This window comes from Camellia sinensis, chromosome 5, assembly GCF_055761805.1.
Source record: "Camellia sinensis isolate YWXY chromosome 5, ASM5576180v1, whole genome shotgun sequence".
NCBI lineage: Eukaryota > Viridiplantae > Streptophyta > Magnoliopsida > Ericales > Theaceae > Camellia > Camellia sinensis.
This window is the reverse complement of record NC_138965.1, coordinates 211,286,782-211,310,188: the sequence shown is the minus strand read 5'-3', so window position 1 is coordinate 211,310,188 and position 23,407 is coordinate 211,286,782. Positions and strand designations below refer to the sequence as shown.

At 36.2% G+C, this 23,407-nt stretch overlaps 2 protein-coding genes across 2 annotated transcripts; both read left to right on the top strand.

Moving 5' to 3' along the window:
- The first annotated feature begins 632 nt into the window (after window positions 1-632).
- Window positions 633-3,038, top strand: LOC145792066 (uncharacterized). Its single transcript, XM_082872552.1, has 2 exons — window positions 633-2,479; window positions 2,729-3,038. The coding sequence occupies exons 1-2, from the start codon at window positions 633-635 to the stop codon at window positions 3,036-3,038; spliced, it is 2,157 nt and encodes a 718-aa protein (XP_082728678.1).
- A 365-nt stretch (window positions 3,039-3,403) lies between these two features.
- On the top strand, window positions 3,404-4,623 carry LOC145792065 (vacuolar protein sorting-associated protein 2 homolog 2-like). Its single transcript, XM_082872551.1, has 7 exons — window positions 3,404-3,448; window positions 3,574-3,624; window positions 3,707-3,835; window positions 3,969-4,004; window positions 4,106-4,161; window positions 4,240-4,359; window positions 4,500-4,623. The coding sequence occupies exons 1-7, from the start codon at window positions 3,404-3,406 to the stop codon at window positions 4,621-4,623; spliced, it is 561 nt and encodes a 186-aa protein (XP_082728677.1).
- The last annotated feature ends 18,784 nt before the right edge of the window (window positions 4,624-23,407 follow it).

Below are 23,407 nucleotides of genomic sequence, written 5' to 3'. Positions count from 1 at the left end.
ATTATTTTTTATTTTTATTTTAGGTTTTGTATTATTTTAGTATTTGGATTGTGTTGTATCCTTCATCTGTTTCCTTATCAGTATCCATCCTTCATCACAGACTAGAAGTCTAAACCATCATTTATTTTGTTAAACTATGCCATACGGCATGATTCTACTTATTTTTTCTGAAATCAAACTTAAAATATTGGCATAAAAAGTAACAAGTCTTATGGATCAAAAGCTGAAATCAAACTTAAAATATTGGCTGTGCAGTAATTTATCATTGAATTTTCCTGTAACTCAAATCCGAATTATTATCAGTACTTTGCAAACTCATTCTTTTTATGGATGTGTACAAAAACAGTTAAAGAAATAGAAAGATGGACAAGAATTGGATTGATTTGCCAAATCGGATGTCAATTGATTACGTGAATGGGATTGATAATTTCTTGAGATTTGCATACAACAATAGAGATGGAAGTTTATCGATTAGTTGACCATGTCGATTTTGTAGTAATCGATGTAATTTTTCACGAGAGGTTACAAGGGAGCATCTTATTTTCAATGGGTTCGTAAAAAAGTACAAAAATTGGATTCATCATGGGGAATCCTATGTCCAATTACATGGTAACTAAGAAAACCAAACATTAATGGCGGATTCAGTGACTAGAGATGATGTGGTTGGGATGGTACAAGAGGCCCTGGGAATTCCACATATGGGTGTTGAGAATGATGAATCAACTGCAAGTGATCCAGACCAAGCAGGGGCAAGTGATCCAGCCCAAGCAGGGGCAAGTGATCCAAGCCATGTAGAGGAAGATGATCCGGTTCGGATAGGGGCAAATGACGAAACTTTGAAATATTTTAAACTTTTGGAAGATGCACAAACTGATCTGTACTCGGGGTGTCACAAATTTACTTCATTATCATTCATTGTTCGAATTTTGCATATGAAGGTGCTCAATCAATGGATCGACAAGTCCGTTGACATGTTACTTGAACTTTTGAATGAGGCTTTTCCAACGGGCACAAAACTTCCAAGCTCATATTATCAAGCTCAGAAGGTTACTACAGATTTGGGTTTCACATATGAGACTTTTGATGCTTGCCCCAATAGTTGTATGTTGTTCAGAAAAGAGGATACAAAGCTTGATAAACGTGTTACATGCAGTAGTTCTAGATGGAAACAAAATGGTGGTGTTGGAAATGATGAAAGGGAATCTGGTAAACGGGTAGCAGCAAAACAGATGAGGTATTTCCCTTTGAAGCCAAGGTTGCAGAGATTGTTTATGTTATCGAAAATGGCAAAGCTTATGAGATGGTATGCGGAAGAACGAGTTGATGATGGTGTGTTAAGGCATCCTGCTGACTCCCTCGCATGGAAGGACTTTGATCGGCGAAACACTTGTTTTGCTAGTAATAGTTGTAATGTACGTCTTGGGTTAGCTACAGATGGATTCAACCCATTTAGATCAATGATCATAGTTCATAGCACTTGGCCAATTGTGTTGATTCTGTATAATTTACCACCATGGATGTGCATGAAACAACCAAATCTGATTTTGTCTGTGCTGATTGATGGGCCAAAAGAACCTGGCAATAAGATCGATGTGTATTTACAACCATTGATTGAGGAGTTGAAGGAATTATGGGATGAAGGTGAACAAACATTTGATGCATCAACCAATGAAATGTTTCAATTGCATGCAGCTTTGTTATGGACAATCAGTGACTTTCCTGCCTATGCCAACTTATCAGGATGGAGTACGAAAGGTGAATATGCTTGTCTTTGCTGCAATGTGAAAACTCAATCATTTTGGTTGAAGCATGGTAGGAAGTATTCATACATGAGTCATCGTCGTTTTTTACCAGTTAATCATAAATTTCGAAAGGATAAAGTTTCATTTGATGGTAGTCGAGAATGGAGACTAAAACCTCAAATTTTACCTGGATCTGAGATATTGCATCAGTTGGAATCAGAAGGTGTCCTTAGTCAGTACAAGATGAATGACCTGAAGGAAATGTTCAGGAGACAAGAAGAGAGGGAAAATAACGGAAGAAAAAGCCATAATTGGAAGAAAAAAAGTATATTCTATGAATTGCCGTATTGGGAGCACAACTTAATAAGACACAATCTCGATGTGATGCACATAGAGAAAAATGTCTGCGATAATATATTGTGGACAATACTAGGAGTTGGAGGAAAATCCAAAGATAATGTGAATGCTCGACGTGATTTGCAAGAAATGAATATCAGAAAACCATTGCACTTGCAGTCAAGAGGGTTCAATAAAGTTTATGTACCTCCTGCACAATTCACAATGATCAATGATGAGAAAGATATGTTTCTCAAAGTATTCAAGGAAGTAAGAGTACCAGACGGTTATGCATCCAATATCTCGCGACATGTGCGCTTACAAGATAGAAGTATTTGGGGTCTTAAGAGCCATGATAGTCATATTTTGATGCAACAACTTATTCCTTTAACTGTACGGAGGTCCTTGCCTAAGAATGTGATTGAACCATTGATTGAGTTGAACACTTTTTTTAGACAATTATGCTCCAAAGTGAATCGTACAAGTGATTTGGAATATATTTAGGATCGTATAGCAATACCTCTTTGTCATCTTGAAAAAATTTTTCCACCATCTTTCTTTGACATAATGGAACACTTGCCTATACATCTTGCTGATGAAGCTTTGATCGCTGGAGCAATACAGTTTTGATGGATGTACCCGATTGAAAGGTTTCTTCTTACATTGAAACAATATGTGCGTAATCGAGCTCATCTGGAGGGCTCAATAGCTAAGGGGTATTTGGTGGAAGAATGCATGAACTTTTGTTCTCGCTATCTCCTTGATGTGGAAACCAAATCTAATCGACCGAGGAGAAACAATGAAGGTGATAACAACATGGGTCGAGCTGTAGGCGAAAGTACAACATTTTATCAAAGAGGTGTTTTTGATATGAATTCTAATGATGATCCTCAAGTTGAAGCCTATATGACTCAACATTTGGAAGACAATGCTGTGCTTCGTGATGAAGAAATTGGTTAGGTGAGAGAAGGAATAGAAAGAGCAACAATTAATGTTGATGAAGATGGTTGAACTTCATTTGTGATTGTTGAGGAAGAGGGTTGAACTATACTCCATGTTTCTTAGGTTTCTATTATTTGCAAATAAGAAAAGTTTAAATATTGTTAAAATGTCTCGTGCTTAATTGCTGAATTTGTGATAAATTTATATATGTTTATGTGTTGTTCTATTATCAAGTGTAGAATTTCATAATTTTTTTTTTCTTTTTATAATAAATGTTTACTTACTGTGGTGGTTGTTTTTTATTCAATTACAATGTCGGTTTTAATAGTTACGAGCGTAGGAGACATCGTTGTGGACTTGCATACGGATCTCTGTTCTTTGAAATGGCCAATGCAATTGAGAGGAAAATCACTGCCTTGCAATTGAAAGTATGTTAAAGAGTTTATAGGTAATGTTTATGTTTTTTATTCAATTACAATGTCGGTTATAAATTAAGATGATTTATGTTTTTTGTTCTGATAAAGAGTTTATAGGTAATGTTTTGTTGATATAGGAAAAGAAACTTGTTACGGAGATAAAGAGAACTGCTAAAACAGGAAATGAGGTACATTCTGGAACGTATTTCTCTTTCTTGTTTTTATATTCAGATTTATCTTCTTATTTTTATTTGTATTTGCATTCTGCAGGCAACAACTAAAATTTCAGCATGTCAGCTAATCAATCTTAGGCAACAAATAACAAAATTTCAAGCTTGCTTACAACAAATGTCCCCAGCTAAGCAGACTGAAGAGGAAACTGAAGAGCTAACCAACCAGGTTCATTGTTTAATTTTTCTTGTTCTTCTATTGGTTTATGTTTTTTATGAATCAAGATGATTTATGTTTTTTGTTATTGTTAATTGAATAACACATGTTGGGTAGTTTGTTTATTTATTTATTTACTTGACAGGTCCTAGATGAAATTGGAGTTGATGTTGCCTCTCTAGTCAGTATTCGTAGGAGTTTTTTTTTATGACTTTATCTTGTTAGTTGATGCTATTTTTCATGTATTAAATTGGTTTTGAATTTGACTTGCACTCTTGACAGTTATCAGTATCGCCAAAAGGAAGAATTGTTGGGAAGACAACCGAGGATGCTAATAGGTATCTTATGTTATATTATAAGTAAATTGCTATCCATATTTCTTGTGAATTAACCTTTTCATATTTCTTTCATTTTAGGAGGAAGCGGAAGGTTAAGACCTTTAAGGCCCCTTGCATTATGGATGAGGCTTTACGTGTGCGAGCAAGTCCCTCGCTACCTTGCACTATTGATGGAGCATCTTCTCCATATGTTTCGAGGTAAACTTTATTGCTAAAGTTTTATTTGTTCTGAAACTAATTTGTATCATTTGTTGATATTTATATCTTGTGTTATATTATTAGTAAATTGATATCCATATTTCTTGTGTATTAACCTTTTCATATTTCTTTCATTTTAGGATGAAACGGAAGAGGAAGACCTTTAAGGCCCCTTGCATTATGGATGAGGCTTTACATGTGCGGGCAAGTCCCTCGCTACCTTGCACTATTGATGGAGCATCTTCTCCATATGTTTCGAGGTAAACTTTACTGCTAAATACACAAATTCACAAGCAAGCTAATAATTAATAACTAAACACAATTAACAAGAAATCATAAATCAAATAACTAATAACTTGGAAAAATTCAAAAATCTAAGCATAAACCCTAACCGTAATTAGCAAAAGGGAAAACTATATACCTTCACCTCTTGCCAAATATTCTCCTTTATATCAACATGCATCACATTCTAACTGAGATATGTAAGTGGGACTCTATGCCCGCTGCGCACGATCAACCCTAATTGTCCTTTCAACTTTTTGCCATCATCCTCCACTGGCTGAAACTTAATCAAATTTTACTTGGATCTTAGTGCCTGTACCCCATTCCTTTATCCCTCGGGCAAATCCTCGTCCTCGCCGTGTTAAGGTAGTTGATACTGTATATGGAGATAAAATAGATGAAGAAGATGCTCCATCCATAGTGCGAGGTAGCGAAGGACTTGCCTGCACATGTACAGCCTCATCTATAGTGCAAGGGACCTTAAAGGTCTTCCTCTTTCGCTTCGTGCTAAAATGAAAGAAATATGAAAAGGTTAATACACAAGAAATATGGATATCAATTTACTAATAATATAACACAAGATATAAATATAAACAAATGATACAAATCAGTTTCAGAACAAATAAAGTTACTCAAAAAGTTAAAAAGTTATCACTATTCACCAAAAGTTAAAAATTACGGCTGCACAACTCCCAATTCTAATTTTTCCCTACACACTAATTTATACAATTTTTTAATACATATTTTTTCATAAAAAGTCAAAAAGTTAACCCAAACATCCATATTTTTTTTTTTCAATTTTTTAGTCTAAAAAGAAAAAAAGTACACTTATTTAGGACACCCCAAACAATTCAGCATGCTATTTCGAATCCCATTAATAACTCTAACTGATAGATCCAAGAATATTGGCCCCCTGATCAGAGTCTTCTTAATTTGTTATTCAATCCTTTTCCCATTATCTAGGAAATTATTTATAAATAAATACTAAACGCTTTTAAACTAGCACAATGGTCGGGGCCCCACTGGGGTGACCTCAGGCGCCCAATGAATTTTGATTGGTCAAATTTTTTTTTTTTTTGATCTAATGACCATCTCCCACGTGTATGCGGGGATGGTGGGAGTGAGAGTTTACTGGGGTCTCAATCGGGGTTCTTTAAAATATTATTTTTAAATTTATTCCCATTAAACAAGTCAAACATCTATGTCATTAAAATAAATTTAAAAATAATATTTTCAGAGTTATAACTACTTGATACACATAATTTATTTGTAGGAATGAATCTAGATGAGCATTACAATTTATGCTCAAAAGTTAGACCCACTTTTTTAATCAAGTGATGTGTCAAGAAGATGATTGGTTAATCAATCATCTTTTGACACATTATTGAATTTAAAAAAAAGGTCTAAAAAGTAGAATTATATATCATTATTCTTTGTAAGGCCTTGGCTATAGTGCACTTTCTAGTATCCAAAAACGACATAATTTTGATTTTAAAAAATAAAAAAAAATCATTGCCACACAATACTTTTTTAATTTGATTTTAAAAAATTAAAAAAAAATCATTGCCACACAATACTTTTTTAAATATTTTTCTATGCATAAAGTACGACATGAAATCTAATAATATTACACTTACCATATTTTTATACTATTATACTTAACATGTTGCAATACTAACAACTGGAATGACTTATCATATGGTAAAACAAGATATGGTAAAAATTCGATAGTCATTATAGCATTACAAGATTGCCTATCACCAAATATTTTTCTTTCTATCCCAATGCTTTGTTTATTACAAAATCATTATTTTGGAAATTCTTGCACCTCTCAAAATTTTCAAATAATCTAATCCAAAATAACTAAGAATACATCGGCACATAGTGATTCCAAGTAGGGGAGTTTGCGGGTTGCAGTTGGAGAACTTTTAATCCGTCATCAGTCCTCCAAATTGGTGGATTAAAAAAAATCAATCCGTATCTGTCCATCGGATTGACGGATGCGGATTGAGCGGATTGACGGATGAATGCGAATCGGTTTGGCAGTTTAAACTTTTATAAATTTTGAATATAATACAACAACTTGTCAACATTTTTTTTTGGATAACAATCCAACTCAATATAATCAAAAGAACCCTGCTAAATACCCCCAGTGAGGTGGCGCGCCCCCACTGGCTGACAACCAAAAAAAAAAAAAAAAAAAAAAACAATTTTTTTTCGCCCAATCACGGGCCTCCACCTCACTGGGGGTTGACCCCCATTGGGGGTATAAAGCATTTTTGTATAAAAAAAACCATGCATTATCAAAACTATTTCATTACTTTTTTTTATTCAAAAACTATTTAATTTGATTTTTTTTTTAAATGACAAAATTAAACCTTATATTTTTCACACAAAAATGCACATATCAACACTTGCCATTTGATAAAAGAATTTCCAAATTGAAAACACAACAAAATATTTAAACTCTTTTTCAGTTGAAAACATAAACCGAATATCTAAACAAATTGAAACACAAAGTCTTACAATTACTAGGGGTGCTCCCGGTTTGACGGTTCGGTTGCGACCAAAAGAATCTCAAATCCGTCATCAGTTCAAAACTAGGCGGATTGAACAAAATCAATCTGTAATCATCCGCTCGTTATCACTATCCATCCAGAATGCGGTGGATCAAATTGGTTTGATCAGTTTAAACGAATCAGAATATTCGTTGTTCGCTCCTAATTCCAAGATAGGAATAATAAGTATGAAATTAGGCAAAAGAGCTATGGGTACATCAATAGTTACTTTTCCTTAACGAACTGTTATCAGTCAAAAGCCTTATTGATTGATAAAACTAAGTTAGACACTTGCCCAACCATTGAAGCAATACTTTTCCACTTTTTTGCTTAATATATATATAGACTCGGTACACTTTCCCAACCATTGAAGCAATACTTTTATCAATTTTTGCTACTAGTGTCTAAAAAAAATAACAGAGAGGTGAGCAAATTAAGAAGCTTTGTAAATGTTGTTTTATTCTGATGTGTCCAAAGCCGCTTTAGTAAAAGTTTCAAATAATGGTATCAACTGCTTTGTCATTCATAATTCTTTTTTTTTTTTTTTTCTCTCTCTCTCTCTTTAAATTGGGCATGAGATGGGGGTAGGGATGGGGTAGTGTAGACACCCCATTTTTGACCGACCTTAAGACTCAGACGTCACCGATTGAGCGCTTGGTGATGTTGCATAATGTGCTCGTTCAGAAGTTTCAGAGTCGCGGCCGTGAGCCCTGCCTCCGGACTTCCGAACCCTTTTTTGTACCTTGTCTCGGTTTGCGAACCAGACTCGGTTTTCTCTGTTTCTTTTCCTGAGGGGAGGGAGAGGTCCCGTAGACCATCTCTCAATGTCCGTAGGCTACATTTTGTGGCCGTAGGCCATTTTGCCCATTTCGGAGTTCGGTTCTCGGTTTTCGGAGCCGTCAGGCCGTGTGCCTCGGTTCGGGACCGCTTAACCATCTCCTATTGCTCTGATTTTTGGCATACATCTTATTTGCTCCCTTTTCAGGGACACTGGGGTCTGAGAAACCCACTTCGTGGCCGAATGTCACTTTTGGTGCTTAACAGCCCATTTTCGGGACCCCGAACTGCGTGTTTTGGCCTCGGAACATTCGTTTTGCAACGGTTTTCATTCATTTTTGGCAGGTACCTCTGTTTTATCACAGGGAAGGTCACTGAAGGGTGGGAGGCCAGCAATTGTTGCGGCAACCAGTTATCTCTCCTCCGGAGCCTCCCGGCGCTCGTTTTTCGCACTTCCGGGCTAATGTTGAACACCCTAGGGTTAGTGTTGCCAACTTTCAACCACATATTTGTGATGTACACACCTGAGAGGCCACTAAAAGTTGGTGGCCGGCCATTAAGGTTACCTGACCCTTTTGACCCCTTTCTTCCGGGCTAATGTTGAACCCCTTAGGCCCACATTCTTGAACTTTCAACCACATATCTGTGATCTACACATCTGGGAGGCCCCTAAAAGTTCATGGCCGGCCAGTAATTCAACTTGACCCTTTTGACCCCCTCTTTCCGAGCCAATGTTGAACCCCTTGGACCCACTTTCTCGGACTTTTAACCACATGGTTGTGTTGTACACACATAGGGGTACCACACCAGTAGCTGGCCGGCCAGAAAATCTCATTGACCCTTAGCCGGCCGGCTAGGGGGTGTGGCCGGCCGGCCACCTGCAACAAAAGTGATAGGCCGGCCGTGTTCCTTGCACTGTGCACTTTACAGCTGTGGGGCAATATCCCCCAGACAAGATATTTATCCGGGGGATATTTTGTGGGGGAGTTTTCCTCTCATTTTCCCCCACCTTTACACCCCTCCTTTGGCCTATATAGCAAGCAAACCTTGTCCTTTGTTGGGGTTAGAAAATTTGCTCTTCAAGTCTCCATACTCAACTCCATCTCCATAGCTCTCAATTCTTCAAAAAACCCTAAGTCCCTAACCATCATTCCTTCTACACCACCAAGCTCTACCACCACCATCTCATTTCCAGCAACAAGGAAGGATTCTTGAAGGCTAAAGAAGCTGCAAATTCACCCAAGAAGCAACAAAAGTTTGAGTCTTCAAGGGTAAGTAATACTTTTACCCTTTTGACCCTTTTCCTTGATCTATTTGCAAGCCCCACTTCCTTCTGGTTTCAAGCTCCGTCCCTAACTGAAAAGGGCCATCTTTTGAGCTCATCTTCACTTTTCATTAAGGGCTCAACCCTGTTTGAGCCCTCCATAATACACTTGCTTCATTGATCCTCTTGTATGTCATAGTTTTGCATGCTTTTTTTGACCCATGAGCAATTTATTTTCGAGCATGTTGTAAACTGACATTAGGCTTATTTTGAGCCCCTCTTCAACATTGGAGAAGGGCTCAACACCATTTGGTGCCTCCATGTGTCACTTGTAGTTATATCCCTTATTTGGCCCCATTTTTGCATAAATTGGAAGCCCTCTTTGCTTCTGTTTTTGGACCTTGGTCCGAACTGAAAGTGGCCTTATTTTGGCCTATACTTCATATTTCATTAACATTTTTTTTCTGTTTGGTGATTATTTTGTATACTTCATGTTATAGCACCTTTTGAGTCTTGTTTTGCATCACATTTTTAGCATATTTGTATACTGATTTTGAGGCTTCCATATACTGTGAATGTTCATATTTTTGGTCCATATTCAGTGTTGTAGAAGGAAATTTTTCAGTTTGGGTTTTGCTTATACCACTTGCTTCATTACCCCTCTTTTGGCCCCTATTCTTGCATGCCATTTTGCCATACCTATGCTTGCTGTTTGGCCATGTTCATAACTGTGAAAGTGCATCTTTTGGGACTGTCTAGCTTCTGTCTTTGCATTGCATGTCCATGTTGTGCATGTTTGGCATAGCTATAGGCCATTTCGGGCGCCTAATATCGCATTTCGGGACATTTCCTTGCATTTCATGTCATTTCGTTTCATTTCGGGACTGTTTTCCCCCATATTTTGTTGCTGAAATTCCATTAGCATGCTTGCATATCATTTTTACCATGTTGCATCGTATTCTGTCACCGCCTCGGTTTGCGTGCCCGTGTGCACGCATTTCGAGGCACTCCTTTTTTATCCGCCGGCATCCGATGTGAGTGTGGCTGAGGCTCACTCATGTTGGTATAAGCCCATTTGTCATTTCCATGCCATTTCATTGCATTCTGTCACCGCCTTGGTTTGCGTGCCCGTGTGCACGCATTTCGAGGCACTTCATTTTTATCCGCCGGCATCCGATGTGAGTGTGGCTGAGGCTCACTCATGTTGGTATAAGCCCATTGGTCATGTTTCCATCTCATTCTCATTGCATCATATCATTGCCTCGGTTTGCGTGCCCGTGTGCACGCATTTCGAGACACATATCATTGCCTCGGTTTGCGTGCCCGTGTACACGCATTTCGAGACACATATCATCACCTCGGTTCGCGTGCCCGTGTGCACGCATTTTGAGGCACATATCGTCGCCTCGGTTTACGTGCCCGCGTGCACGTATTTCGAGGCATCTCATTTTTCACAGTATAGTGCATACTAAGTTGTATCTTAGATTGCATTCTGTCATTTTCTCGATTTGCGTGCCCGTGTGCACGCATTTCGAGGCATTTCATTTTCATAGCATTCTGTGTATGTTAGGATTGTATCTTAGTTGCATTTCATGCATATCATGCATATTGCATCGTGTCCGGAATAGGAGTTAGCCCGGGCACGGGAAACGAGGTACATTTCGTACTCCGAGTGACGGAATGTGTTTCAATTCCCCAGTCACCGACACTCCGGATTATCCATGATGGAGCAAGGTTTTAGATGTAGTTTCATGTGCATTCATCCCATATTGAGTTGTGCATTTCGACTCCTCGGCCATCATGCCTCGGTATGCGTGATTGGTGGCACGAGGATCGAGACATGCATATATCTGTGCAAATACATTGCTATGCCCCTTTCCTGCTCTCTGTTGCAGCAAAATGAAGAATCAGCAACTTTTGGGGCTTGGCACGCATTTCAAGAACAGGTGTAAACAGAGGCTAATCGGGGCATTCCGGTGGATTTCCGCGCAAGACAACCCGGACATGCATCATCCACCAGAAGCAAGGCAGCCCTTGGCTTGCACGCCAGTTTTATTTGCTTTCTTAGTTAATTCATTAATTAATTAGGATTTTGTAATATTTTGGACTGTAATATTCTTTTATTCGGGACTGTAATATTTGGATTGTATTATTCATTCGGACCCTCTGCGCGAGGGCACAACTGTAATAAGTGTGCGTGAGTGTGATGTATGTCTTCCAACCCCACGTCTTTCTCCCTTTTATTTATCCGCTTATGATGGTTAGATTAGGGCATTATTTAAATTAGCATACAGTATGACAGTATGTTTGCATCATTCATCTGTATTGCATGCACCGGGCTCGGCGCACCATACTAACTGCATCGTACTTTCAATTCCAAATTGAATACATGATAGTTGTAGCATTCCATATGCCATCTTAGAATAGCCGAGCCTACTATAGTTTGCATTTTTGCATGTGTTGCATTAGGCATTTCTGTATATTTAGGATCATGCATGATTTCTAATAAAGTTTCTATTTTGGCTTGGAGTACTCTGTAAGTTTTATGCTTTAGCATCCTTGCATGTGTGTGGGTGACTGCCATGAATAGCATGCTTACCATGAGGCTATGTGCTTATATGATATAACTGCCTGAATGCCTGTGAGTGAAGGTTGAGTTACTTGGATTGGAATAAACCATCAAATGTTTGTTTAAAGCCCACTAGATAGTGGCAAAATCATCTCTTCTAAGCCCACCTGCGGGTGGCAAAACCTGCATTTTAAAGCCTACCTGCGGGTAGCAAACCATTTTCAAATAAACAGACATGAAATGTTTTGTTCCAATTCAGGCGATCTGGTCTATACTTGTATGCTGTGCGCATCACATAGTAACCTAGGCTAATAACCAGAACAAGAACTCGCAATGTTTTCAAAAATTGATATCATGATTAGTAGAGGCCGGTCTATGACCGGGCGAGCGGGGGTGCTCACGAAGTGACCTTCCCCAATCGTACCCAAGTTCCCGAGCCGAGGCAACTTTGGTGATGACGGACACGTGGCCTTTTGGCACCGAGTCAGGGTTTCCTAAATTTCCCAAAATAAAATATTTAGGTGGCGACTCTGTATCTGGCAAAGCAGTCCATGTTTGGCACTTCTTTCAAAAAATCAGTTTTTCTCAAAACGATTTGCCGGATTTGGACTCTTTGGTTCAGACATAGAACCGTGACTAACGAAAGTCGAGTCCGAGCTGTAGCGAGGCCCCCCCGCGGGCTTGTTACAGGTAGAAAATGAAATTCTTGAAGGAAAATATGGAGCACCATTATATACAAAGTGATTGTCTTGAGATTTTAACTCAGAATTTCAAATTTATAGGGAATGACCATTTAACCAATTTCCCCTAGTATATAAACTTAAAAGAAGATTTATTGTTTTTATTCATCTCTATCATTTAACAATCATAAATATTTATGTAAAAGATTATATAAAATAGTAACAAAAAATTAGTGTCATGCATATTTCAAATTTAAAAGATAAAATAAAAATTCAACATTCATATTCCATGCATACCTTGTATAGCGTTCTTTGGCTTCAAATTACTCTGCACCTCATATCATTAAATTATATCTTAAAATTTTTTATATCAAATTCTCACATAATTTGAAATTATTAGATAAAAGAATAAAGAAATTTAAGAACAGAGCGCTTTCGCCCCACAACACCAACCCCCTTCACAATCCTCATCCCTCCTTGGCAGTACCACTATATATATCAACAATTCAGACATAGAAAAAACCAACAAAAGCAATAGTGTGGTTCAAATTCGACTCATGTAGAAGAGCCCACATACTGAAAATAAATCTAGATCACACCTCACTACTTTTCTTAGTATTTTTTGTGTGTTTGAATTATCGGTTCCTGTCTTCACAGCGGCATGCATGCATTAGGTTTGGGTGGCGGCCGCCATGCAGTTGCTTGAATACCTATACAAGATCTTGCTAGTCTTTCCCAGAGAGGTGGCGCCACCCATTTCCTTGATAGCAGTAACACAGTCCAAGAAGGAGCTCTCCGCCGTCTGAATCCTATCAACCACCGTGTACCGGTCGGAAGCCTTCAAATAATCCAAGGCCTCCTTGAGATTGTCTTCAGCATTTTCAAAGCTCTCTCTGCATGTGGTGATCACAGAGTCTTTAGTGAGCCCGGGAAGGTTCGACAGAGCCTCCCCGAGGAGATCGAGCTGAGGTCTCAACCGGGTGGTGGCTTGGAGGGTGGCTTGGACGGTGTTGGCGATGGCGGCCTCCTGGGTCGCAGCTCCATTCACCATCCGGGTGCAAAGGAGCTTGTAGTCAGAGGTCCGGCACCAGGAGTTGATGCCTTTGAATTTTGCCTCGGCACCACTGGCGAAGAAAAGGGTGACCACCACAAAGAGGAGGGAGAAAGAGGGAGCCATGCTTGCCATGCTTTTTTATTTTATTAGGGTTGTCTCTCTCTCTTTCTCTGCTTTAGGGTTTTATTATCTCTCTCTAATGGTCTCCCTGTACACCCAGGGTCAGAATAGGAAGGGGCACAGTTGGGAAAAGAGTGAAATTTAAAGAAGGTTTGGTTTTGAAGCAGTTAGAGATTGCTAAAAAGATTTGTGGACTCAAAACTATGATAGCTTGTTTAATTAACTAACAATGTCCAAAATTGGTTTGGTTTGTGAGGTTGACCTTCATCGTAGTACAAGAAAGGTTTTGTATGATCTTTTATTGGTGTGAAAGGGCCTTCCAAGGGCACACACAAGGAAGGTTTGAGTCAGAAAGAGACAAAATAAGTATGAGACACATTTGCATAGATTTTGACCAATTCTAATTACATGAAAATACCGTTTCGATAATTAAAAATGTCGGCTACAAAAATTTAGTTGTCAAAGCTACATTCTTTCGCTATTAAAAAAATTTAGTCAGTAACAGCTCATACTTTAACTACTACTAAAACAATTTAGTTGGTGTTTATACACACTTTAGCTACTAATTTAGTTTTAATCATTGAAAATAAAATTTTGAGCAATAAAAAAAAAAAAATTTGGTCACTAAATGTATAATCTTTTACTACTAAAAAATAATTTAATTGGTATTTATTTTACGTTTGGCGACTAATTGAGTTTTAGTCGTTGAAAATAGGGTTTTGGGTGACTAATTAATAATAAAAAAAATAATTATAATATACAGGGTAAATTATACTTTGTTCCTTTTATGTTTGGTCAATTTTCCACTTTGGCCATTAAAATTATTTTTTTTCTCACTTTAGCCCTTTACGTTTCAAATTTTTTTTTTTTTTCAATTTATTCCAAAAACTAACTTTTGTTCAAAATTGGACAGAAAATATCATGATAATTGTTACATAACATAAAAAAATATATTATTATATTAGGATTTGAGCGTCTGTTAGAAGTGTGAGTTATATATAATATTATTATTATATTATCTTATTATTATATTATCAATGGGTTATTTTTTGTTTAATTTTTAACAAAAGTTAGTTTTAAGATGAAAGTGAAAAAAATTGAAACATAAAAGGCCAAAGAAAAAAAATAAATAAACGTCAAAACGAAAGTAAGAAGGTAGCCCAGCATAAATGAGCAAAGTGTAATTTACCCTAATATGTATGACCATAAAATTTATATAGAATATAAAACGAGGTACGGCTAAATGATGACTTTTTTCATTTGAATTAAAATACATATGAAAATATTTTTAATTTATAATGATATTCATACATTATTCTTATGTTATTTTTTTATATAAATTTTTTTTAATATAAATAGAGTTTTCAAATTTAAAATTCCTGGCTTCCAATAATGTTATATAAATAAAATGTATGTGTAAAAATTTGATATAGAGTGACAACCATTTATGATTTTTTTCATTTCAAACTAATACATATACCCATGAGTAATGATATAAAAATATAATTTTTATACATAATAATGTGACATCTTGTGATTATTTCATTTACAATAAAAACACTTATTATAATTTTATAAATACCATTGTCATATCATTATTGTTATGAATTTTATAACACATTATTTTAGATGTGTTTTATTTTATTCATAAATCATTTTTTTTCATAAATTATCAAGTCATTATAAGTTTTAATACATCTTTAAATTATGGAAAAATTACCCAAAAATTCCATTTGGAAAAATGTTGCTCCATTTAGTCCTGAAAGTTTTCTTTTAAACTAATTAATCCTTTTATTTATGGTATATTCTGGATTGTTTACCCTTAAGTGTGATTTTGTTTTTGATTTTTTCCTAATGTTTGGGTGGATTGGTTATGGTATGGTGTTAATTTTTTAAATTTTTGTGGAGGATTGCGTAGAGTGATTTGTGGGGTTAGTGATGTTTAGCCATTTGATGTTGGGGGGGGGGGGGGGGCTAATGTGGAATCGTCGTGTTGTTGTTGGTTGTTATTTATTTGTTATTTTGTGACTAATGTTTGGGTGGGTTTATTAAGGTATGATGTGATGTGTCTAATTTTATTGTTTGGGTTATACATGTCGAATTCTTGTTACATTAACATCATTCGCTACAAATAGGAGGCTCACAATGCTTACTGAATCAACATTTTACATCATACACTTGCGAATGAACCAAATGCTTAACTGCTATATGACAACACGGCATTACATTAACAACACCAACCTGAAGCACAACACCAACCTAATGCACAACACTCACTTACCATGCAAACAGAACATCACAAATATATAATGTCCATAGTCATAGAAATTCATACATTACGTTAACATCATTCGCTGAAAATAATAGGCCAACAATAATTACTAAATCAACGTTTCTCATTACACAACTGATAACGAACCAAATGACTCATTGTCATATGAATACGCATCGTTGCATAAACAACACCAATTTTGTTCGCCCACTTACTTACCACACAAATAGAATAACATCACAAATAGATAATGCCCATAGTCACAGAAATTCATACGTGGTCCCTTCCGGAAATAATATTTTTATTAACTATGACATACTGTCCATTTGAAGTTCAACATAACATCATTACCACAACACCATCAACAGGCAATTCACCTAATTAAATAGCCAAAAAAATAATCTTAACACAATTTCTTGCTTTACGTTTGGCCACGTCGAAAAATGGATTAATCATTACAAAAAAATGTAGTTCAAACAAAACAAAAAACCCAATTCAAACTTGTTAGGGGGATAAGGGTGTTGGGGAGGGAGAGGGGGGGATGGAACATATCATGATTTTCTAGCTCGTAGTCCTTTCTCCACATCGTTTATAAACATCCTAACTATCGCCGCACGCATAACGGATGGTGTCATTTCATCCATGGTTTTGTCAATTTCAACCCCGTGGAAGTATTTCTGGATGATGAAACAAATGAATATCGCACAGTCCGACCTGCATGTCAAAACACGTAACACCACATCACACTCGTAGCAATATAACAAACCTATACCTGAAACACAACAGATTTAATCCTCCATGTCAACTTATGAGTCCGGCCCCTGTTGCGGGCAGTCTACGGCTGACATAAGTGTTCTATCAAACTCTGGGGTCAGAACATTGTTGGATGTCATCCTTGGTCTCACAAAAGTAGAATGGTGGTCAACCACCCATTCTTTCTGATAAATCAATGATTAGTTTTCAACGTTAAAATCGTGTCACATATTCGTACAACAACAACAGTTGCGAAACAAGCAGATGAAGGTTTAAAAACTATATACAACTTGCCAATGTGACAAGCACAAACATCACATGCATAAAATTTACACTACACTACTTCACATACAGTAGCAATCTTACCACTTTTAATGCGTCATACATGTGGGACACTTCCTAACGTGGATGTGAATGTATTCACACACAACCAAACATGAACGTAGTGTACACTTCAGATTAACAGTGAACTGGACAATAAAAAAAAACACCAACACATTAACACTACCACCCACACAAGACTCACTACATATATGATTCTGACAAATGCACCTTCATTACCATGCACTTTCAGTAAGTAACATGTATATCTCCAACAAATCATTGCCAATAAAATGCAAGTCATCAACATTCCATAAAAAACTCTAACATACCTACAATTGCACACACTAACGTAATGGATTCATTGCTTCCATTGACATTGGTTAATTTTTACTAACATGGAAGTCACATGTCCTAACATTTACGTGGACAATCGCAATCAACTCCTATACAAAAGCCAATAAAATCTTTCACCACCAATACAACAAACCTCCACTCAAACAGAACACATTTCCGAACGCTTCCATTAAACATCCTAAGGATCTACATCATCAATTAAATTTCCCTCCCACTAACATGGACATCTAACACAATCCACATCATTACTACACACACATGCAACTGGAAAAAACAGAGGACTCTTTTCGATATTGCAACAAAACAAGACAACCCATTTATTAATGACTCCATCATTGCACTCATGCCAATAAATGATGACGACAAATGCATACCACTAGAAAACACCTATATAATTTCATGCACAATGTTACATTACCATAATTAAAATCACAAACTGATATATCCCAGTACATGACTTCACCCCCAGCTCAATTACAACCCCACAAAACCAGTAACATCAAACAACGGATACACCAAATAAAAACCCCTACACACCTATTACATACAACCACACACTCAATACATGCTTCAACATTGCCAAACACTACCGATTACGATGATGATGTGTTAGAAATGGTTGGGAAAAATTATGGAAAATAGAATTTTTTCCTAACTTTGGTCAATTATTTAGGTGGGACCCGTACGCTAAAGTTGGCGGGTCTAAGTGGTAACGCATTCTATGCCGCGTTGTGATTCACGTGGTATATTTGGTTGCTCAAAACCATTATCGAGTGAATAGGAAATTGAAATCAAAGTGTGCTCTATGAAAATAGAGTTTTGGTGGAAAAACTTTAAAGGTTTGAATAACGCTTGTCTCACATTGATTTGGTGGGAAGTTTGAATGTGTTTATAAGGCTTGGGATTGGAACTTGGGGTGTACCCCAAGGGGTACCCAAGTTTTGTAGAGAGGGAGGTTATGGGCAAAATGGGCTAGACCCATTGGATCCAAAAATCACCACACGCGCGCGTCGTAGTCGTCCGTCTGGTCGGGCTGGGCTTGGGCTTGGGCGCGAGTGTGTGGTTGGGTTGGGCTTGTTCGGCCCAATACTAATCTTTTTGGGCCAAAAATATTTGGATTTAATTTTATTTTTTGAAATAAAATCTGTCCAACTGTCTAGAATTCAAATTAATTCCGGAATTAATCTGTTTCGATTTTTCTCTACACCCAAACAGGTCTCTACGGTTTTTATCTGTTTGAATTTTGAACCCAATAGATTTAAATTTGTTCATTCAAAACCGAATAGGTTTCATACATGTTCAAAACAGGTTAGCACCTATTTAATTCAAAACCAATAGCCACCACTGCATATATAAATAGGCAGCCCTCATTTGTTGTTTTCATTTAGAAAATTCGTACTTCCCTTCTGCTAATATATTCTGCATTTTGCTGCATTTAATTTTTGTAAGAAAGAGTGTAAACATTTAGTGTGTTCGTTGTTCGAATAAATTGTAGTGCTGCATTTATTCGTTGATAGATCATTTTATCCTGCGAGAAAGATGTCCATATTCTGTAAGTATCGTGGAGAGGACGAATCTGTCTTAAGGATACAGTGTCAAACACTGGACTTGATTAGAATATTATTCAAGAAATTAATCAAGTAAGTATTTTATTTATTTTCTGGTTTTTTTATTTATTTAAATCAGATTTTGATTTTGATTTTGATTTTGTTTTTGTAACAAAATAAAAAATTATTTTATTTATTTTATTTTATTTTACTAGTTTGATTTTTGTAATCAAACAAATTCTCTCATTTTCTTTATATCTTATGTATTCTGTTTATTGTTAAGTACACAACAAATGAAGGTTGTCCAACAGTCTTAAGATAGATTAATTTTGTGTCTTCATTGCATTTAATTTTCTGTGTTTTCACAGAGTGATATTCTGGTTGGAAAATACAAATAGTAATTATAAACTATTTGACAAATAGTAGTAATATACTGTCTATTTTATTTGACAACTAGTAGTAATATACTGGTGCCATTAACAATTGCAGAATATTATTTGGTGTTACAGAAAATTATTGTGGTATTTTATTTTTCTAGTTTTAGTAATAAGGAAAATAAAATTATTTTGTGTTATAATTTATTTTCTGATTTTAGTAACTAGAAAATTAATTTGTGTTTTGGTTTTTTCTAATTTTTGTAATAAAATATTATGGCCACTGCAACTGAAACTGCAACTGGAAGTGGTACTCCAATTGTTACACCAACACTAGTCCCTATCCAGAAGCATGTTCAAGTACCAATAAATCATGGAGAAAAAGGAGAAAAATTTAATGGTACTGAGTTTAAAAGATAGCAGCATAAGATGCTGTTTTATCTTACAGTTCTAAATTGGCCTGGTTTCTCCGTGAAGAGGCTCCATCACTTAAAGAGGGTGAAAGTGATTGGCAAGTTATTGCCGTTGTAGATGCTTGAAAACATTCAGATTTCCTGTGCAAAAACTACATCCTCAATGGCCTTGGCAACATGTTGTATAATGTTTATAGCCCTCTGAAGTCAGCAAAAGAATTGTTGAATTCTTTGAAGAAGAAATAAAAGACAGAGGATGCCGGCACGAAGAAATTTGTCGTCGGTAAATTTCTGGATTTTGTTATGGTAGACTCCTAAACGGTAATTTATCAAGTTCAAAATTTTCAAATAATTTTGCATGATGTTCATTCAGAAGGTATGTCTCTTAGTGAGTCTTTCTAAGTCGCTGCATTAGTGGAAAAGTTACCATCGGCTTGAAAAGATTTCAAAAATTATTTAAAACATAAACGTAAGGAGATGACTACGGATGAATTGATTGTAAGATTGAGAATTGAGGAAGATAACTGTAAGGCTAAAAAGAGGAATGGGAAAAATCCCATTGAATCCAAGACTAATGTGGTTAAACAAGTTCACAAACCACAAAACAAAAAAAGGAAGTTTACTGGATATGGTCCTAAACAAGGCGACAACAATAGCAACAAGAAGTTCAAAGAAAAATACTATAACTATGGCAAGACTGGACATCGAGCTTTTGACTACCGCCGCGCTAAGAAGGATCGCGGAAGTACAAGCAAGAAGACTACCAATCAGGCTAATGTAACTGCACTAGATTACATCTCTGACGGAGTGAATGACATCAACCTCTCTGCTGTGGTGTCTGAGGCTAATTTGGTTGGAAATCCCAAGGAATGGTGGGTTGACACTGGGGCAACTCGTCATATTTGTGCGGACAAGAAGATGTTCACTACATATAATGAGGCTGCAAATGGTGAACAACTTTTCATGGGAAATTCTTCTACTTCTACTGTGGTTGGACAAGGAAAGGTGATCTTGAAGATGACATCAGGGAAGGAATTGACCCTCAACAACGTACTGCATGTACCAGATATCCGAAAGAATTTAGTTTCTGGTTCTTTGTTAAGTAAAAATGGCTTTAGGCTTGTTTTTGAGTCTGATAAATTTGTATTAACAAAGAGTGGTATGTATATTGGTAAGGGATAGATTAGTGATGGTCTCTTCAAATTAAATGTACTAAAAGTTACTATTAATAAGAATAACACATCTTTGCTTGTATTCTTGAGTCGAATTTATGGCATGGTAGATTAGGACATGTAAATTTTGATGCTTTGCGTAGATTAATTGGTTTGGATTATATACCAAAGTTTGAAATTGATCTTAATCACAAATGTGAAATTTTTGCAGAAGCAAAACTAATTAGGGCTCCATTTAAATTGGTTGAAAGGAAAACCGAATCTCTAGAATTAATTCATACAGATGTATGTGATCTTAAATTTGTTCAAACTGGAGGATGCAAAAAGTATTTCATAACATTTATTGATAATTGCACAAAATATTGTTATGTTTATTTACTTAGAAGTAAAGATGAAGCCTTAGAAATTTTAAACTCTACAAAACAGAAGTTGAAAATAAACTTGGTAAAACCATTAAAATGGTTAGAAGTGATAGGAGTGGTGAATATGACGTACCATTAAATGAGTTTTGTGCACAACATGGCATTATTCACCAAACTACAGCACCCTATTCTCCTCAGCAAAATAGAATTGCTGAAAGGAAGAATAGAACCCTAAAAGAAATGATGAATGCCATGTTACTAAGTTCAGGCTTACCACAGAACTTGTGGGAGGAAGCAATATTGTCTGCTAATTATATTTTTAACAGAAAACCCCACCAGAAAACCAACAGCACTCCTTATAAATTGTGGAAAGGTCGACCACCTTCCTACAAATATTTAAAAGTGTGGGGATGTTTGGAAAAAGTTGAAGTTTCTGTTCCTAAAAAGACTAAGATTGGACAAAAAACAGTAGATTGTGTGCTATTGGTAATGCTCAGAATAGTAGTGCATATCGGTTTCTGACTTATAAATCAGAAATACCTGATATAAATGTGAACACTATTATAGAGTCAAGGAATGCTTTATTTTTTGAACATATCTTTCCTTACAGGAAAGGACAAGAATTAAGTTTATAGAAAAGAACTTATAATTGTACACAAAGTCAAGGGACTAATGACAATTAAACACAAGAGACTAGTAATGGTTTCGACCAACAGGATTTAACTGATGATTAACCAAGACAAAGTAAGAGAGCAAGAACATCAAAATCCTTTGGTCCAGATTTTCTGACATACCTGTTAGAAAATGAACCTCAAAGCTTTAAGGAAGCAATGATAGGTCCTGAAGCACCTTTGTGGAAAGAGGCTGTTAATAATGAAATTGAATCCATTATGCAAAATCATACTTGGGAATTTGTGGATCTTCCACCTGGTTCTAAACCTCTTGGATATAAGTGGATATTCAAGATAAAAATGAAAGAAGATGGTTCAATAGACAAGCATAAAGCAAGACTTGTAGTAAAAGGTTACAAACAAAATGAAGGTCTGGACTATTTTGACACATATTCCCTTGTGACAAGAATAACATCCGTTCGCATGCTTATTGCTATAACAACATTGTTTAATTTAGAAATACATTAAATAGATGTTAAGACAGCTTTCTTAAACGATGATCTAAATGGAGAGATCTATATAGAGCAACCCGAAGGGTTTGTAGTACCGGGGCATGAAAAGAAAGTTTGTCGGCTTGTAAAATCTCTTTATGGATTAAAACAAGCACCTAAGCAGTGGCATGAAAAATTTGATCATACAATGCTTACTAATGGGTTTAAGATAAACGAATGTGATAAATGCATCTACGTTAAAAACACTGACCAAGAATATGTCATAGTTTGTCTTTATGTGGATGACATGCTTATTATTGGAAGCAGTCAAAACATGATCAAATCAACTAAGCAAATGCTTAACAAAAGATTTGATATGAAAGATATGGGAGTCGCAGATGTTATATTAGGAATGAAAATTACTAAAACATTTGACGGATATGCATTATCTCAATCACATTATATTGAGAAAATTGTTGATAAATTTATCAAGGATGATATGAATGTAGCTAGAACACCTGTAGAGATCACTCTTTATTTATCAAAAAATAAAGGTGATGCAGTGTCTCAGTTAAAATACTCCTAAATCATTGGAAGTCTAATGTACCTAATGAATTGTACTCGTCCTGACATAGCTTATGCAGTCAGTAAATTAAGTAGGTACACTAGTAATCCTGGAGAAGATCATTGGAAAGCGATCATTCGGGTTCTTAGATATCTAAGATTTACTCGTGATCATGATTTGAACTTTACTCGATATCCAGCAGTACTTGAAGGTTATTGTGATGTCAATTGGATATCAGATACTAAAGATTCAAAATCCACTAGTGGATTTGTCTTTACTCTAAGAGGCGCTGCTGTTTCTTGGAAATCCACGAAACAAACATGCATTGCACGATCCACAATGGAATCTGAGTTCATTACTTTAGACAAAGCAGGAGAAGAAGTAGAATGGCTTTGTTACTTCTTAGAAGACATTCCAATGTGGCCAAAACCTGTGCCAGCTATTTGCATTTATTATGATAGTCAATCTGCAATAGGCAGGGCATAGAATCATATGTATAATGGTAA

Excerpts from the sequence above, each read along its gene's own strand:
- LOC145792066 (XM_082872552.1), top strand. The coding sequence starts at position 633 with ATGGCGGATTCAGTGACTAGAGATGATGTGGTTGGGATGGTACAAGAG. Across the intron at positions 2,480-2,728 it reads ATTCCTTTAACTGTACGGAG|GTTTCTTCTTACATTGAAAC; the intron begins GTCCTTGCCTAA and ends CCCGATTGAAAG.
- LOC145792065 (XM_082872551.1), top strand. The coding sequence starts at position 3,404 with ATGGCCAATGCAATTGAGAGGAAAATCACTGCCTTGCAATTGAAA. Across the intron at positions 4,162-4,239 it reads ACAACCGAGGATGCTAATAG|GAGGAAGCGGAAGGTTAAGA; the intron begins GTATCTTATGTT and ends CTTTCATTTTAG. Across the intron at positions 4,360-4,499 it reads TCTTCTCCATATGTTTCGAG|GATGAAACGGAAGAGGAAGA; the intron begins GTAAACTTTATT and ends CTTTCATTTTAG.